The sequence below is a fragment of the Palaemon carinicauda genome, chromosome 40 (genome assembly GCF_036898095.1).
Source record: "Palaemon carinicauda isolate YSFRI2023 chromosome 40, ASM3689809v2, whole genome shotgun sequence".
NCBI lineage: Eukaryota > Metazoa > Arthropoda > Malacostraca > Decapoda > Palaemonidae > Palaemon > Palaemon carinicauda.
The window spans coordinates 19,720,396-19,739,925 of NC_090764.1; the positions used below are offsets into that span (position 1 = coordinate 19,720,396).

Here is a 19,530-nt window from a genome sequence, read left to right on the forward strand (position 1 = left end):
CTTCCGTGCTGCATTGGTTGTTGTCGTGTGTGTTTGTGTGTGTGTGTGTGTGTATATATATATATATATATATATATATATATAATATTGAGAAAGGGTTTTAAATGAATGTGGAAGCCAACTTTCCTTTATGAAAGTCAAATATGAATGTGTAAGAAAATGTGAAATCTCTCTCTCTCTCTCGCTCTCTCTCTCTCTCTCTCTCTCTCAATCTATTTGTGTCATTTATACTGTAAATCCGAAAAAGGAAAAGAAGAACAATGAATAGAATGTGATTGTTGTGAGATTTGCCCAAACAAGAAATGAGTCTAAGTGGATCAAATGACATAGTTCTTTCTTTAATGTATTTACAAATGCATTAAATAAAGATGGAATATGAAAAATACCGAATATGGTTACTGAAATGCAAATAGAACATGAACAGCGCAAGATAGAGTTACTGTTGATAGCGGTTACTGCTGTAACCGAAGCCACAACTTTGAACGAGAAGTGACGAGATTGGCCAAGGTAGAACATTACAGGTGGAGCCATCTATTGACAGGAAAATTACATAAGATCATTGACCTGAAACTAAATATTTCATGAAGGAATTTGGGTTATTAGAAATTAACTACATAATTGGTAATCTTGAATGCAGAAGCGTCGAAGTTATGAAGACATTTGAGTTATTGGAAGATAACTATAATTGATAATCTTGATTGAAGTGCTGAAGATCAAGATAGGGAAAATAACGAGGAAAATTTAATTGTTCAATGCACTTAAATATATTGCAATTATTGATATGAGGAATACTTACAATGGGAAAAGCTGCAAATTTTGCAATAATGAAAAATATAGAGGAAATAAAACAAGAAAATATGCATGTAATTTCTAAAGTAAGGAGGTTTAAAGGCCGCTCATGAATGACAGGCTAGGGACAGTGACAATGCCCTAGAGACTGACCATATATACATATGATCAGCGCCCAAGCCCCCTCTCCACCCAAGCTATGACCATGGAAGGCCAGGCAATGGCTGCTGGTGACTCAGCAGCTAGACCTATAGGTTTCCCATAAACCCTCCATCCTTAACTCACAAGGATGGTGAGGTTGCAGATACTACAAAAAATTATCGAGCATGGGGGTCCCGAACCCAAGTTCAGCATATTGCAAGACAGGGATGTTATCAATAGGCTTACTACAATCTTAATACATTATCAGACGGAAATTTTAATTTGCAGTTTATCCCTGATATAAAAGAGTGATTGAGAATGACTAAATAACTCTTAAGAAAGTTAAAAAAAAGAATTAAATAAGATATTTACAGAAGAGTACATTTATGATAATTACTTAAATATGTAAAATTTGTATTATAAGTTAAGAACGTTTGTACAATCAAATTTATTGTATATTATATGATTTTCATTAATTGATTTAATTTGTATTGATTTGATCAATAACTTTATAAAACAACGTAAGTTCACATCTGTATTTTGGTATAGAATAATCAAGTATATAATGTAAATTGATAAAATGTAATTGTATTTTTATGAAATAAAAAAAACAACTCTAAAATGTGATTCTAAAACACGGAAAAGCAATTCTTTTAAAAAGGTTGACGAATGTTGAGGATAACAAAGAGGAAGATATAACTGCTGTTACAGGTGTCAAGGTGCCAGCGAGACTAGAGAACAATGGCTGGATTTAGAAGCGTCCTTCTCCTAGATGAGCTGCCTACCACGGCTAAAGAGTCTCTTCTACCCTTACCAAGAGGAAAGTAGCTAATAAAATTACGATACAGTGACATTAAAATAAATATTTTCTATATAAAATAAAAAACTTAACAGAACAAGAGGAAGAGAAATAAGATAGAATAATGTGCCCGAGTGTACCCTCAAGCAAGAGAACTCTATCCCAAGACAGTGGAAGACCATGGTACAGAGCTTATGGCACTACCCTAGACTAGAGAACAATGGTTTGATTTTGGAGTGTCCTTCTCCTAGAAGAGCTGCTTACCATAGCTAAAGAGTCTCTTCTACCCTTACCAAGAGGAAACTAGCCACTAAACAATTACAGTGCAGTATTTAACCCCTTGAGTGAAGAAGAATTGTTTGGGAATCTCAGTGTTGTCAGGTGTATGAGGACAGAGGAGAATCTGTAAAGAATAGGCCAGACTATTCGGTGAATGTGTAGGCAAAGGGAAAGTGAACTGTAACCAGAGTGAAGGATCCAATGTAGCTAATAAAGTTACGATACCAAGGAACACGTGTGACATACGTGGTAGATAAGTGATTAGCTGCTAGTACTATCAGAAGAGATATAGTCATATGAAGGGATGTAAGTTCAAACACAATGGCAGAATTTGATGACATCTTACTGGTGATCATGGAAACAATGTTTATCAGATTTCGTGAATTGTATTAATTGTATAAGATTAAAAAAAAAAACAAGATATTGATCAAAGATTAAATATTGCAAAGATTATAATGCTGATTTAAAAAGTAGGCCCAGATATTAATTATGGGTACATATGTTAATGTTTTCTATAGTACCAGTTAAAATATAATCAACGCAAATTAAGTCTATAAATGAAAGTTGCTTTGATTTTAACATTCTTCATGGTTAATTGTGGTTATAAAAACTTATCAATTAGTAAAAAAGAAAGAAAATAAACAGTAAATAAAACCGTATGCGTATTATATGCAGCGTAGAAAGAACTGAATTGTTATTATCATCATTACCAGCTAAGCTACAACCCTAGATGGAAAAGCAGGATGCTATAAGCCCAGGGGCTCCAGCAGGATAAATAACCAAGGGAGGAAAGGAAATAAGGAGATAAATAGACTAAATATGAAAAGTATTAATAAAATATAAAATATATTAAAATCAGTAACAACCTTAAAGTAGATCTGACACAAAAAAAAACAAAGAGCGAATTATGTGGATATAAATAAATAGGAGTAACAAGGAGCGAAAGGATGATGGAACAGAGTATCCTGAAATGGTCTGTACATGTGGAAAGAATGGGCGACTCTGAAGTGCCGGGAGGAAAGAGCAACGACAGGCATTGAGCAGTATGGATAAGAAACTATAAAAAAGGATAGGAAACCTTTATTGGTCCAAATTATATCTATATTTTGAAGACAAGAAATAGCATCTTCTACGCGTTATTTGGATATAAAATAAATACTTTATATCTAATAGACTTTAAGGTAAATATATGAATGGTTGTGATCTTTAGCTCAAATATATGCTAGCCCATTTAAATAAAAAAATAATTCTTGTTCCTTGTAGATTGTAGAATGTGAGCTAGCGAAGATTTAACGCGGCCGGTTTGAGATCTTAAGCTCATTAAAGTCTCTCTTCAGAACGGGAAAAAAAGTCTTAAAGCTTCGGGTTAACTGTTCCTAATTTATATGGCAGAAGTGTCTTCCGAACACTCTAATGTAAGTGCAAAGAGAAACCAATACTAACAGAAAGAAATGAAGCAACTGTTTTAGGCCTAAAATATGCTTGTGCTAACAAATAGGCCTATGTCTTTATTTAACAAAATATCTGTATGTAAAACTTGCTGCTAACAAGTAGGTCTAAGTTTTTATTTAACTTGAAATATCTGTATGTAAAACTTGCTGATAACAAATAAGCCTAGGACTTTAGGACTTTATTTAACTTGAAATATCTGTATGCAAAATTTGATGCTAACAAGTAGGCCTATGTCTTTATTTAACATAAAATATCTGCATGTAAAACTTGCTGCTAACAAGTAGGCCTCGGGATTCATTTAACCTGAAATACCTTTACGTAAAACTTGCTTGTATTACAAAGTATGTCCCCCTTTTAACTAGTTGCTGGGTAAGCCTTACTTAATGTAGTCTATCCACACTCGGTCTACTTTTAGACCCCCGAGGTTGTTGCCGAGGAAAAGCTTGGCTAAGAGAGAAAAAAAAATTGGCAAATATTTACAAGATCAACGTGGACTTCAGGGTAAAATATCTGGGACTTTCCTATCTCCATGGCGATACTATACAGGCAACAGCGTTTCCAAGAATATATATATTTTTTTTTCTAGACCCATTAAACTCCTGGGTAAGAGCTCTCTTCCTTGAAGGTACACTCACACACTGTTTCATTATTTCCTTTCCTCACTGGGTAATTTTTTCGTGTTGGACTCCTTTGAGTTTATATCATCCTGTTTTTTTCCAACTAGGTTTGTAGCTAAGCTAGTAATCTTCCTTATATAAAAGCTACGCGTCTGTGCGGCCATGTATATGTATATATACAGTATATATACATATACATAATATATATATATATATATATATATATATATATATATATATATATATATATATATATATATATATATATATATATTATTCATATGTATACAGTACACACACACTCACATGTATATATACATATATATATATATATATATATATATATATATACACGTACACACACACACTCACACACATATATATATATATATATATATATATATATATATATATATATATATTATATATATATATATATTATATATATATAGGCTACAATTCCTGTCACGTTAAGTGGCGTTGCCAAAAATATGACTTTTCGATCTCTCCCCGTCCCTCGGGTAAGGGGGAGGAATAGTCATACCCTGGAGAAGGGTATTCCAAGAGGTAGCCTACACCCAGAAACCACAATCTTCCACAAATTGCCGAAACTGCCGGGTTGTAGATAGGCCAGGGGAGGGGGTGGGAAGTATTGAATATGTGTGTGTACATTTCTGTAAAAGAGATTACTCGAGCGCCATATGTGGATGACATCATGACGAGGGGTAGATGGAGATGGTTTGAGAATGCTCTTCGCACTCCCTAAGAGAGATTAGTACACCAAACTTTCAACTGGGCTCCACAAGGCACTAGAAGAGTTGGAAGACCCAGGCCTACATGGATGAGGACTGTAAAGCGTGAAGTAGATGATGAATGGAGATTAATTTAAAATCTCAAGATAGTGACGACTGGCGAAATCTAACCGAGGCCCTTTGAGTCAATGGGGGTAGATGGTGATGATGATGATGTGTACATATCTCTAAATATTTAGAAGTCATTTTTGACGGCTCAGGCACACTAGTAACTATAAGAACCAGACCTTTCATTAACCTCTCAACGAACAATAAGTGGTACAGTTGCCAACCGGATACTTAGAACTCTTCCCAGGTCACGTGATAGTAGTGTGGATACCTTGGGCCGAAAATAAACACGTGGTCTGGTGCTCGAATGCACGCTGCAAGCAGGCATTGAATCAGCCGTGTATAAAATGCACTTTTCTTGGCTCGCGAGACTGCTAGATTTTCCTCAACACCTCAAGGTTTTTTCACAACTTCAATAGTTCAAACTCGCAGCAAATGTTTTTTATGGTGAAGAGGCTTACATACATTTTTAGAGTTTATATATCCAGTATGTGTTAATGTTGTTAATATTTTTAAAATATTTTATTATAATTTTTCATTACTTCTTGTAGAGTTTTATTTCCTTATTTCCTTTCCTCACTGGGCTATTTTTCCCTGTTGCAGCCCTTGGGCTCCTGGCCTCTTGTTTTTCCAAGTAGGGGTGTAGCTTAGCTAATAATAATAATAATAATAATAATAATAATAATAATAATAATAATAGTTTATTATTATTATTATTATTAGCTTAGCTACAATCCTAGTTGTAAAAGCAGGATGCTATAAGAACAAGGGCTCCAAACAAGGAAAAATAGCCCAGTGAGGAAAGGAAATAAATAACTAAATAAACAAGAGAAGTAATGAACAATTAAAATAAAATATTCAAATAACAGTAACATAAAAGAATCCCTGACCGCTACTGGCAGGATGTTTACAAAACATCTTTGTAGATGAGCTTCTAAAAATAGGCTTGCAAAAAGCACCTTTCGAATAAGAAGAGGCAAAGGTCTAATAAGGGAACTAACACTGACCATATTTGGACTTGCAAGCAGTATGGACATCGCTGCACGTCTTGTGGGTTGTATAACCTTATCTGGGCGGCATAGTACCGGTTATCCTTGGAATTAACACCTACGTTCTAGCTAGGCTATGTAGGGTACCTAGAACGTTGTAACAATGTGGGCTACCTACACCGTTGTAACAATGTGGGCTACCTAGACCGTTGTAACAATGTCTGCTACCTAAACCGTTGTAACAATGTGGGCTACCTAGACCGTTGAAACAATGTGGGCTACCTAGACAGTTGTATCAGTGTGGCCTACTTAGACCGTTGTATCAGTGGGGGCTACCTAAACCGTTGTAAAAATTTGGGCTACCTAGATCGTTGAAACAATGTGGGCCACCTACACCGTTGTAAAAATGGGGGCTACCTAGACTGTTGTAACATTGTGCGCTACCTAGACTGTTGTAACAATGTGGGCTACCTAGACCGTTGTAAAAATGTGGGCTACCTAGTCTGTTGTAACAATGTGTGCTACCTAGATCGTTGTAAAAATGTGGGCTACCTAGACCGTTGTATCAGTGTGGGCTACCTAGACCATTGTAACAATGTGGCCTACCTAGATCGTTGTAACAACGGGGGATACCTAGACCGTTGTATCAGTGTGGGCTACCTAGACCGTTGTATCAGTGTGGGCTACCTAGACCATTGTAACAATGTGGCCTACCTAGAACGTTGTAACATTGTGGGCTACCTAGACCGTTGTATCAGTGTGGGCTACCTAGACCATTGTAACAATGTGGCCTACCTAGAACGTTGTAACATTGTGGGCTACCTAGACCGTTGTATCAGTGTGGGCTACCTAGACCATTGTAACAATGTGGCCTACCTAGATCGTTGTAACAACGGGGGCTACCTAGACCGTTGTATCAGTGTGGGCTACCTAGACCATTGTAACAATGTGGCCTACCTAGAACGTTGTAACATTGTGGGCTACCTAGACCGTTGTAAATATTTGGGCTACCTAGACCGTTGTGACAATGTGGGCTACCTAGACCGTTGTAAAAATGTGGCCTACCTAGACAGTTGTATCAAGTAGCGAATGTGATGTAGCACAGAGATATATGTTTTCAGGTCATCCAAACGACAAAAGTACAAATTATTATAATTAGTACATTTTAATTGGTGTTGTGACAATTGAAAATTAAGATTTAGTATGAACCACTAGAAAGGTAAGCCAGGCATGATTGCTATTATAAGAAAACATACAGGAAACGGGGTATTATATACCTATCTTCCTATATGAAGCGCCCGTGTTGAATTTTAAAGAATTCTGAGCATAATTTCCTTTCCTCACTGGGCTATTTTTCCCTGTTGGAGCCCTTGGGCTTAAAGCATCTAGCTTTCCCAACTAGGGTTGTAGCTTAGCTAATAATAATAATAATAATAATAATAATAATAATAATAAACAAAAATTCTTCCGTGAATAGAAGCATACGTTTTACCAAACTTACCTCAAGAGAGAGAGAGAGAGAGAGAGATGACTGGACCACGGTCTAGAAATCGTGGACATGACGAGCAAGTGGATACCCTTAATGAATGAAAATGCCTACTACTTTTTAGGGAGAGGGGGGGGGGGTCCATGCTTTGAATTGGAGGAAGGGGGGAGAGGTCCGTGCATTGAAAGCAAATTAATTTATGCAGAATAAACCAGTTATGGGAATTTCATACCAATGTGTGACGTAAAAGTTGGAAGAAATTCTTTTTTTAGATGGGAGAGTTTATTATATTTTTAGATTGATAACGGTCGTGATATTGATTCTCTCTCTCTCTCTCTCTCTCTCTCTCTCTCTCTCTCTCTCTCTCTCTCTCTCTCTCTCTCTCTCTCTATATATATATATATATATATATATATATATATATATATATATATATATATATATATATATCGTGAGGCAACTCCGTAGATTACGAAAGCAAGATATGGCTATATCAGCCTACAATTGTTACCAGAGCAGAGGTGCAGAATTAAACATATCATCCAGAACTAATAGGATTACGCTTCTCAAGTTGGCTAGTCATAGCAGAAGTGTGCTAATTTTACTAGAGACTGACCATATACACATGTGATCAGCACCATTTCCACAAAACTAGGACCAGGGAGGGCCAGGCATTGGCTGCTGATGACTCAGTAGATAGACCTATACGTTCCTCCAATATACCCATCCTTAGCTCACAAGGATGGTGAGGTTGCAGACACAAAAAACTATCGAGCTTGAGCGGATCTCAAACCCCAGTCCAGTTTTCAAGATAATAACCTTATAATGAGTAATTTTGGTTGATTTAAGGAAATTTCTAGAGTAATGGCACTTTCGAGGTAATTTTAAGGTAATCTGGACTTTGGAACTTCTATATTTTGAAGAAATTTCAATCGTTTTAAAGTAATTTTTCTCTTGATTAACAACCTTTCTCAGTAAACATTGTTTCTTACAATTTTTGAAGAATGACATACTCCTCCCTCCTTTCATCCCAACTATCTAGTTTTTAAGCAAAAGGGCTTTCGTTAATCATACTACACTTTTTACGTTTTATGAGTCTTTTAGTATCTAAGGTAATTTTTCGAAATTTGAGCTAATTTCTAAGGTAATCCCTTGAACGTCATACTAGAGCCCTGCTTGAGACTAAATCTGTAAAAACAACTCTGAGGGGATAGCGCAAGGCTTGCAAATTCTTCGTGGAAGAGAACACGTGGATGTAGCGACCAGCAACTGCTGATTCAGCACTTCATAGGCAATATCCTTTTCCCGTTCAATTTGCATATCTCTCTTACTTAAAATAGCCTAGGTCTAAAGACTGTGTTCTTTAGGACTTGGAAGAAGCCAAAAGAAAATCCTCTTGGATGATAGAATCATTGTAGGTCTAATTACTTAAAATAGTCTAGGTCTAAAGATTGTATTCTTTAGACTTTGGAAAAAGCCAAAAGAATATCCTCTTAGATGATAAAATCATTGTAGGTCTAATTACTTAAACTAGTCTATGTCTAAAGATAGTATTCTTTGTACCTTGGAAAAAAACCGTTATTTAAAAATAATCACCCAAGATGCTAAAAGCAGTGTGGGTCTAATTACTTAAAATAGTCTAGGTCTAAAGACTGTAATAATAATAATAATAATAATAATAATAATAATAATAATAATAGATAAATCGGTTTCTTGACCTATGAACAATGAGTGCCTACACATATATGCATTTTTATATAATATATTGTATATATAAGGAGAGAGAGAGAGAGAGAGAGAGAGAGAGAGAGAGAGAGAGAGAGAGAGAGAGAGAGAGAGAGATATGAATGATTGGATTGCATTTTTCTTAACGGTATATTAGGCTGACATAGCCTTTGCTTACAGGCACATTTTCCGACTCTGCCAAACATATCAACATCTCATATCAAAACTGCTCTGTAATCACATTGCAAAGTTCCTCTTGTATGCATGCAATCTAATTATGCATGCAAGAACAAACTTGTTATGCATAATATACAATTCATCATCATCATCATCTTCTCCTACGCCTATTGACGCAAAGGGCCTCGGTTAGATTTCGCCAGTCGTCGCTATCTTGAGCTTTTAATTCAATACTTCTCCATTCATCATCTCCTACTTCGCGCTTCATAGTCCTCAGCCATGTAGGTCTGGGTCTTCCAACTCTTATATTGCCTTATGGAGCCCCGCTGAACATTTGGTGAACTAATCTCTCTTGGGGAGTGTGAAGAGCATGCCCAAAACATCTCCATCTACCCCTCATCATCATCTCATTCACATATGGCACTCGAGTAATCTCTCTTATAGTATCATTTCTAATCCTGTCCTACCATTTAACTCCCAATATCCTTCGGAGGGTTTTGTTCTCGAATCTACTAAATCTATTGGAGATTGTTTCATTGTCATGCTTATGCAAGTCATATTTTTCTCGTAACTACAATGTATTAATGTTAAAATCGTCGTCAATTTTATGAGTAATGTTACTGTTATTTACACATTGTTAATCAAAATTTACTTTGGCGTAGATGAGAGAGAGAGAGAGAGAGAGAGAGAGAGAGAGAGACTATATAGTTAGATTACTAATCTGTTTTTAAATCTTGTTATAGTTTTCACAGAAGATGACAAATGGTTCAGGTGTGTTTGTGTTCAAAGAATGGATTTTAAGTCCTTCTTGAGTTTATATAATTTCTATCATCATAGAAACCTGAAATAAGAAGAGTAGGCCTATGAGTAAATAGAAAGCATCAACAATAAATAATGGAGAGAGAGAGAGAGAGAGAGAGAGAGAGAGAGAGAGAGAGAGAGAGAGAGACTATATAGTTAGATTACTAATCTGTTTTTAAATCTTGTTATAGTTTTCACAGAAGATGACAAATGGTTCAGGTGTGTTTGTGTTCAAAGAATGGATTTTAAGTCCTTCTTGAGTTTATACAATTTCTATCATCATAGAAACCTGAAATAAGAAGAGTAGGCCTATGAGTAAATAGAAAGCATCAACAATAAATAATGGAGAGAGAGAGAGAGAGAGAGAGAGAGAGAGAGAGAGAGAGAGAGAGAGAGAGAGAGAGATTAATAAGCAAATGGATATAATAACCAAATATGCCAATAGAAAAATGTTATCTGAAGGAAATGATGAGATGGGTCTATAGATCGGATAGTCAGTGAATAGTTTGAAGTAATGTTAAAGATAGAGATGGGAAAGACGCGAATTTTTATTTTGTAAGAGTAGATGTTTCCGTTTCTTAATAACGTCCCTAACTGGTGAACGTTAGTTTCTTTGGTCACTGCAACCTCACCATCATTGTGAGCTAAGGGTGGGGGGTATGGGGGAGCCTATAGGTCTATCTGCTGAGTCATCGGCAGCCATTACCTGGCCATCTTTGGTCCTAGCTTTAGTGGAGAGGGGGCTTGGGCGCTGATCATATTTATATATGGTCAGACTCTAGGGCACTGTCCTGCTCGATAGGGCAATGTGACTGTCCCTTGCTCCTGCCATTCATGAGCGGCCATTAAACCTTTAAACTGGTGGGAATTTAAGAAGGACATTTACAAGATTAAAGGATGGGAAAGAGTCCTGAGTTGATAGGACTACAAGTGAGATTCTGCTGAGGGAAAGGTTTCAAATAAAACACCCGAGACAGGAATAAGAAAGGTGACATGTGAGTCTAAACATGAGAGCATTGAAATGTTAATCACACGTGAGACTGTGTAGGGTGGCAATTTGAGATAGAGAGATAACACGAGAAATGATAAGAGAGGAATCACAATGTTTTAGACTAGCAACAATGTTAGTGGATTAAGGCTTTGCCTTGAAACAGGTTTGGGAAAAAAATTGAAAGTGAGTAGAAAAGACTGCGTGTCACATACATGAACCTAAAGAAAGTTTTTGATACAATTACAATTCATGCAATGTGGAGTTGTTTGGTGTGTATATATATATATATATATATATATATATATATATCACACACATATATATAGATATACATATATATACATATACATATACACACACAGATATATATATATATATATATATATATATATATATATATATAAATATATATATATTAAATGAGATGATTTAGATATTTTTCTGAAGAATATACATACATGATTATTGGTTCACTGTAAAGGCTAGTATCCATAAGCAACTGTCTACTCTTTATGACTGTTTAATATCTCTTAGGATGGAACAACAAAGTAACAGGGAATGTAGGCAAAAAGTTATCATTACAAAAATGGGTTGTGAATTAAAAGTGGACAGCTATAAATGATTTTCTGAATCTCTAGCATTAGCTGGTGATAGTGGGGAGAAGTTGTAGAGACTGGTAAAAAAATATGAGCGTTTATAAGAGGAAACAGTTGAAAGTAAATATTACCAACAGTAATGAAATAAGTGTATAAAAGTAAAAGGAAGGAATGACTGTCAGTGTGGTTGGGAGGAAGGGAGGTACAGCAGTTGATTCATATATATATCTAAATGTCACTGATAACGAGGAGAAAACAGATGACTCAAATATACATACATACATACATACATATGCAGCAAATATACATACATACATATGCAGTGGACTAGAAACGGCTGCATTTGTTGTTTGCTGTATATTATATTATATATATATATATATATATATATATTTATTTATATTGATATATATGTATATATATAACAGAAGCTCTACAAACCTTTAATCTTTTCTACAAGAACAGGATCCTTTACCATAATAAAAACTAGAATGCATAAATGGATTTTTGTTAATTATTATTAAAAAAATAGTGGATAATGAATGTAAAAGTTTAATGTTATATGGGAGTAAAAAAACTTGACAGGGTTGACATATAAATATGAAGTTTTTACAGTAAAATGTTTAACACATGGAAATACAGACCAGTTTTCTTAGGTGGTCTGTTTATGTGGAGAGAACGGAAAACACTAAGATTTGGGAGGATAGAGGAGATGAAACTTACAGAGTAAGAGCGAGATGGGGTAGAAGAGGTGATGGAATTATTCTTATTATTATTATTATTATTATTATTATTACTTGCTAAGCTACAACCCTAGTTGGAAAAGTAGGATGCTATAACCCCAGGGGGTCCAACAGGGAAAATAGCCCAGTGAGGAAAGGAAACAAGAAAAATTAAAATATTTTAAGAACAGTAACACCATTAAAATAAACATTTCCTATATAAACTATAAAAATTAACAAAACAAGAGGAGGAGAAATAAGATAGAATAGTGTGCCCGAATGTACACTCAAGGAAGAGAACTCGAGGGTAATTGTCCTCAAAACAGTAATGGGGTGCAAACACGAGAGGAATAATAATCGGGACATTATATCTTTGGTTTACTGATAAATAATTAGCCTTCTGAAAACATGTCTGAAACGGCTTCGATTACGAAAGAAATTTGAATTACATCCTAAGATTTAGTTATTTTTAATTCAATAAGATATTATTTGAATGACTTTTTATATTTTAGTTATTTTTAATTCAATAAATAAGATATTAATTGAATGACTTTTTATATTATAGTTATTTTTAATTCAATAAATAAGATATTAATTGAATGACTTTTTATATTTCAGTTATCTTTAATTCAATAAATAAGATATTCATTGAATGACTTTTTATATTTTAGTTATTTTTAATTCAATAAACAAAATATTATTTGAATGACTTTTTATATTTTAGTTATTTTTAATTCAAAAAATAAGATATTATTTGAATGACTTTTTATATTTTAGTCATTTTTAATTCAATAAATAAGATATTATTTAAATGACTTTTTATATTTTAGTTATTTTTAATTCAATAAATAAGTTATTAATTGAATGACTTTTTATATTTTAGTTATTTTTAATTCAATAAATAAGATATCATTTGAATGAATTTTTATATTTTAGTTATTTTTAATTTAATAAACAAAATATTATTTGAATGAGTTGTTTTATTTTCATATAACAAACAAATTAATTAATCTTTATCATCAACTTTTCAAGGTTTTAATTTACTCAGATGTTTCAGACTTTATTGATATAACCTTGAACCTAATAAAGGTTTTCTTTGAGGTTAAATTAGCGATGATCAACACTTATTATTATTATCATTATTATTATTATTATCATTATTATTATTACCCAAGCTACAACCCTAGTTGGAAAAGCAAGATGCTATAAGCCCAAGGGCTGCAATAGGGAAAAATAGCCCAGTGAGGAAAGGAAATAAGGAAATAAATAAATGATGAGAACAAATTAACAATAAATCATTCTAAAAACAATGACAACGTCAAAACAGATATGTCATCTATAAACTATAAAAAAGACTTATGTCAGCCTGTTCAACATGAAAACATTTGCTCCAACTTTGAACTTTTGAAGTTCTACTGATTCAACTACCCGATTAAGAAGATCGTTCCACAACTTGATAAAAATAAACCAATCCAAACTTATTAATCTCAAGCACAAGCTGATGGGTTTAATTTATATCTAATAAACTGCTGAAATATAAAAAGTAAAGCGAAAAAAATTCAATTAATTATCAAAGCAAGATTTCCCTTGCTTGCGGGTACACTCGGGCACATTATTCTATCTTATTTCTCTCCCTCTTTCTTTAAAGTTTTTATAGATTATATCTGAAAAGTTTATTTTAATGTTGTTACTGTTTTATATTTTATTTTCATTGTTCATTGCTTCTCTTTTAGTTTATTTCCTTGTTTCCTTTCCTCACTGGGCTATTTTCCCTGTTGGAGCCCTTGGGCTTATAGCATCCTGCTTTTCCAATTAGGGTTGTAGCTTAGCAAGTAATAACAATAATGATGATGATAATAATAATAAAAATAATAATAATATTTTTAATAATAATAATAATAACAAAATAATAATAATAATAATAATAATAATAATAATAATAAAAGGGAAGTAGAAACTGTAAAAGCAATGTTTGCCAATAATAATAATAATAATAATAATAATAATAATAATAATAATAATAAAAGGAAAATAGAGACTGTAAATGCAATGTTGGCCTTACAGCCAATCATTTCCACACCTAGAAGTGACACTCATCCATATTCCCTCCAGATGGGGCTCAACAACATCGAGATTATGTCCGTGCAACGTGACAGACATCACAAGTGCTTAGTAGTCAGGTGCCAAGACGTGGGTGATGATCACCACCCTCTATAAGGCTACAAGTCATAACTTTTTTATTCGGTGTTCCAAAACGGTTTTGGAACGAGTTATGTTCGATCTTCGTGGTATCATTGTGTGTGTGTATGTGTGTGTGTGTATGTATGTACAGTATGTATGTATGTATGCATGTATGTTTGCTGTATATGTATGTATGTATGTACGTATATATGTTTGCTGCATATGTATGTATGTATGTATGTATGTATATTTGCTGCATATGTATGTATGAATGTGTATTTGCTGCATATGTATGTATGTATGTATATTTGCTGCATATGTATGTATGTATCTATATTTGCTGCATATGTATGTATGTATGTATGTATGTATCTATATTTGCTGCACATGCATGTATGTATGCATGTATATTTTCTGCATATGTATGTATGCATGTATATTTTCTGCATATGTATGTATGTATGTATGTATATTTGCTACATTTGTATGTATGCAAGTATGCATATATATATATATATATATATATATATATATATATATATATATATATATATATATATATATATATATATATATAGCAAACAAAAAATGCATCCATTTCTAGTCCACTGCAGGACGAAGGCCTCACACACGTCCATATTCATGTTTAAGGTTTGGCAATTTTTCATCACTATACTGGCCAACTACGGACTGGTGATGGTGGGAGATTTTACTCTGATCGCTCACAACAAACACTGACACTAATACAGATTTGCTGATCATGGCGATACACAAACCCTTTCACCACGTTAAGGTATCCTTACTCAGAAAGGGATGTAATATATATATATATATATATATATATATATATATATATATATATATAGGTGTGTGTGTGTATTCAACGCAATAACACATTTCCAAGTTCCTCAGCAATATATATATATATATGTATATATATATATATATATATATATAATTTACATATATGTATATATATAAATATATATATATATATATATATATATATATATATATATATATATATATATATATACACAACTGTAGAACTAAATAATATAACCCTAAATAACAATATATATATATATATATATATATATATATATATATAAAACTATAAAACTAAATAATATAACCATAAATAAACCCAACCTTAAGGAACAGAAACCTTAACGTCAACATTCATTAAATTTCCAATTTGGAGAAACAATAACATTAACTAAAACTAATTCTATTTTAACATCAAAACAGACACAGAGGAACCTATATATCCCCACACAAGTAGGCGACTAAGAGGAAGATAAACAAGAACACAATTATCTTATTTGTATGGGAGGATAAGGAGCAATGTACAGTACAAAGTCAGTTTGTACTTTTCCTACCATTGGTACTCGTCATGAGGTAAGACACCCCCCCCCCCCGCTCTCTCTCTCTCTCTCTCTCTCTCTCTCTCTCTCTCTCTCTCTCTCTCTCTCTCTCTCTCTCTCTCTCTCTCTCTCTCTCTCTCTCTCCTCTCTCTCTCTCTCTCTGTTCACAAGTTGTTCCGGTCACAAAATTTGATAAATAATAAAAGGTTTTAAATATTGGTGTTATATAAACATCATTTTGAAATGAATAAATATTGATTTAATTAATATATATATATATATATATATATATATATATATATATACTGTATATATATGTATATATATGTGTATATATATATATATATATATATATATATATATATATATATATATATATATATATATACTGTATATATATATGTATATATATATATGTGTGTATATATATATATATATATATATATATATATATATATATATATCCCTTACACGTATGTATATCATGCATTATATACAATAATATATGAATATATTCATATATATTGCCTTGTATATTCATGCATGCATTTATTTGTGTACGTTCCAAACATTAGCCTATGTTATTCACCTGACGGAGAAAATAATCATATTGGTCAATACCACATTCACTATCAAAATGTTTCTTGTGGATGAGCTCTCAGTGTACAGAACTTCCACTAGAGTAGCCGCTTCATACACCTACACATAGGTTCATCAGTAGTTCATCGAACCTAGTCTATACACTGGGCAATCCACTTCTATCTTGCATACTTTCTCACAACATTCGGAGTTCATCATCAACATTCTCCTTCTTCACATTAATATCGTAACTTAACTTTTTTTTCAATATGATACACGTTCAGCACATACATTTTATTTCCTTAAAGGTAACGTCCCTGACTGGTGATCGCCAGACTGGGGTTCGAGTCCTGCTCAAACTCGTTAGTTCCTTTGGTCGCTGCAACCTCACCATCCTTGTGAGCTAAGGATGGGGATATTTGGAGGAGCATAGCTGCTGAGTCATCAGCAGTCATTGCCTGGCTCTCCTAGGTCCTAGCTTGGGTGGAGAGGGGGCTTGTGGGCTGATCATAAGTATATATAGTCAGTCTCTAGGGCATTATCCTGCTTAATAGAGCAATGTTACTGTCCCTTGCCTCTGCCGTTCATGAGTGGCCTTTAAACCCTATACCATTCCATCCTCAGCCTCTATGACTCTTCTATCTTCCTCGCACAAATACTATAAAAGTATTCCAGCTTAATACTCATCAAAATTTCTCTCACTTACTGAGTTTATTGGATATCTAATATTCGAGAATGATTTTCTTCCTTTTTTTTCAATTTACTTTATATCTACATTAATCTGACCTGTTTAAGAGAGAGCTTGAAGATTATCTATTAATAAAAAAGATATTTTGAAAAGCTTGCTAATTAGTTGAGTTTGAAACCGATAAATAATTAGTTCCTAACTGACGATTATTTAACAATGGGCATAAAATTATTCGAAACAGTTCTTTGAATGTATATCTGTGCCAGATATATATATATATATATATATATATATATATATATATATATAGAGAGAGAGAGAGAGAGAGAGAGAGAGAGAGAGAGAGAGAGAGAGAGAGAGAGAGAGAGAGAGAGAGTCTATTAAGTGTTGCAAACTATGTTCTTGTATTTCAACATTGAAATCGTCAATTGCAAATAAGAAACTCAAAAGATATTTACTCTTGTCTGAATTAGAATTCAAGCAATGTTTCAAAAGTAAGTTGCCTTAACATTAAACATAATTAAATGAGCTTAAGTATTTCAGAGTAATTTACCATCTAAAGGTGTAAGGTTTAAAGGTCGCTCATGAATGGCAGAGGCCAGGGGCAGTGACAATGCCCTAGAGACTGGCCATACATACATGTGATCAGCGCCTAATAAATCCTGAGAAATTACCCTAAATTCGGAGAAAATGCCCTTAACTCGGGAAAAATACCCTTACTTTAAGGAAATTACCCTAAATGCTGGGAAAATGTCCTAAATTTTGCCCCTCTCCACGCAAGCTAGGACATTAGTCCTCGTAAAAAAAATCTGTAGGAATTTTAGAAAATATGAAGATGTATTGCCTGATAAAAATTGTCTTTATCATCACTATTAATGATATAGTCATTGATACCATATATTTTTTCAACATTTTCCCTAAAATACTCTTAAAAAGAACCTCTAAAATCGCTTCTCTCCTAGAAGTAACTAAACCAACCTCGGTTAATCCCAAACCAAGAGGAACTATTTCTAATTGCCTTAATGGCCTGCCTCTTCTAAGAAATACAGACGAGAAAAACTAGAAAAAAAAAGAAAATCAGAGCAGCTAGGGAATCCAAGAGAGAGAACAAAGAGTGCATAATCACCCACCATTCCTCCACCATGTGATAGAGCCATTTGTAGCTGGGGCAGTGTGGTGGACTATTTCAATCCACCGCGCCAGACTGCTGGGCCCCGGGTCGCGGCCCGCGGGCTCGCGGCACCGCTAGTACTACTGATTCACTGAACATGGCAACAGGGACTCAGGGAGCCGATTAAAACCACCCCTGGCGACGGTGTGGCCAAGCAGATATATTTATATATTTGAACTCCGCGGATCGCTCACCTCTTCCCCGATGAGGAGGAGACCTTAATGGGTTGGGGGGGGGGGGGAGGTTTTTAAGACGAGGGGATTGAATGTAATGATCTAGCAGATGGAGTTGGCGTTGTGTTTGAGAGTTTGTAGGTTTGATAATTAAAGTATTATTTTTTTTATTGCAATGGAAATGAACTAATTGGAATAGGGATAAGTAATACATATTAGTACAGTGCATTAACTGTCTTAAAAGCACACCCACATAAACATTTTATATATATATATATATATATATATATATATATATATATATATATATATATATATATATATATGTGTGTGTGTGTGTCTGTATGTATGTATATGTATATTATTATTATTATTATTGTTATTATTATTACTATCCAAGCTACAACCCTAGTTGGAAAAGCAAGATGCTATAAGCCCAGGGGCTCCAACAGGGAAAAATAGCCCAGTGAGGAAAGGAAATAAGGAAATAAATAAATGAAGAGAACAAATTAACAATAAATCATTCTAAAAACAGTAACAACGTCAAAACAGACATGTCATATATAAACTATTAACAGCATCAAAAACAAATATGTCATAAATAAACTATAAAAAGACTCATGTCCGCCTGGTCAACAAAAAAGCATTTGCTCCAACTTTGAACTTTTGAAGTTCTACTGATTCAACCACCCGATTAGGAAGATCATTCCACAACTTGGTAACAGCTGGAATAAAACTTCTAGAGTACTGCGTAGTATTGAGTCTCGTGATGGAGAAGGCCTGGCTATTAGAATTAACTGCCTGCCTAGTATTACGAACAGGATAGAATTGTCCAGGGAGATCTGAATGTAAAGGATGGTCAGAGTTATGCAAAATCTTATGCAACATGCATAATGAACTAATTGAACGACGGTGCCAGAGATTAATATCTAGATCAGGAATAAGAA

General features: G+C 33.8%; 1 protein-coding gene across 1 annotated transcript in view; it reads right to left on the reverse strand.

The window, feature by feature from the left end:
* Isha (Insulator su(Hw) mRNA adaptor) overlaps positions 1-18,411 on the reverse strand; it is a 117,207-nt gene extending 98,796 nt beyond the window's left edge. The window contains exon 1 of the mRNA XM_068363436.1: positions 18,370-18,411. Within this exon, the coding sequence (XP_068219537.1) occupies positions 18,370-18,396 (27 nt within the window). The 5' untranslated portion in view covers positions 18,397-18,411. The remainder of the gene's footprint in view (positions 1-18,369) is intronic.
* Between the last annotated feature and the right edge of the window lie 1,119 nt (positions 18,412-19,530).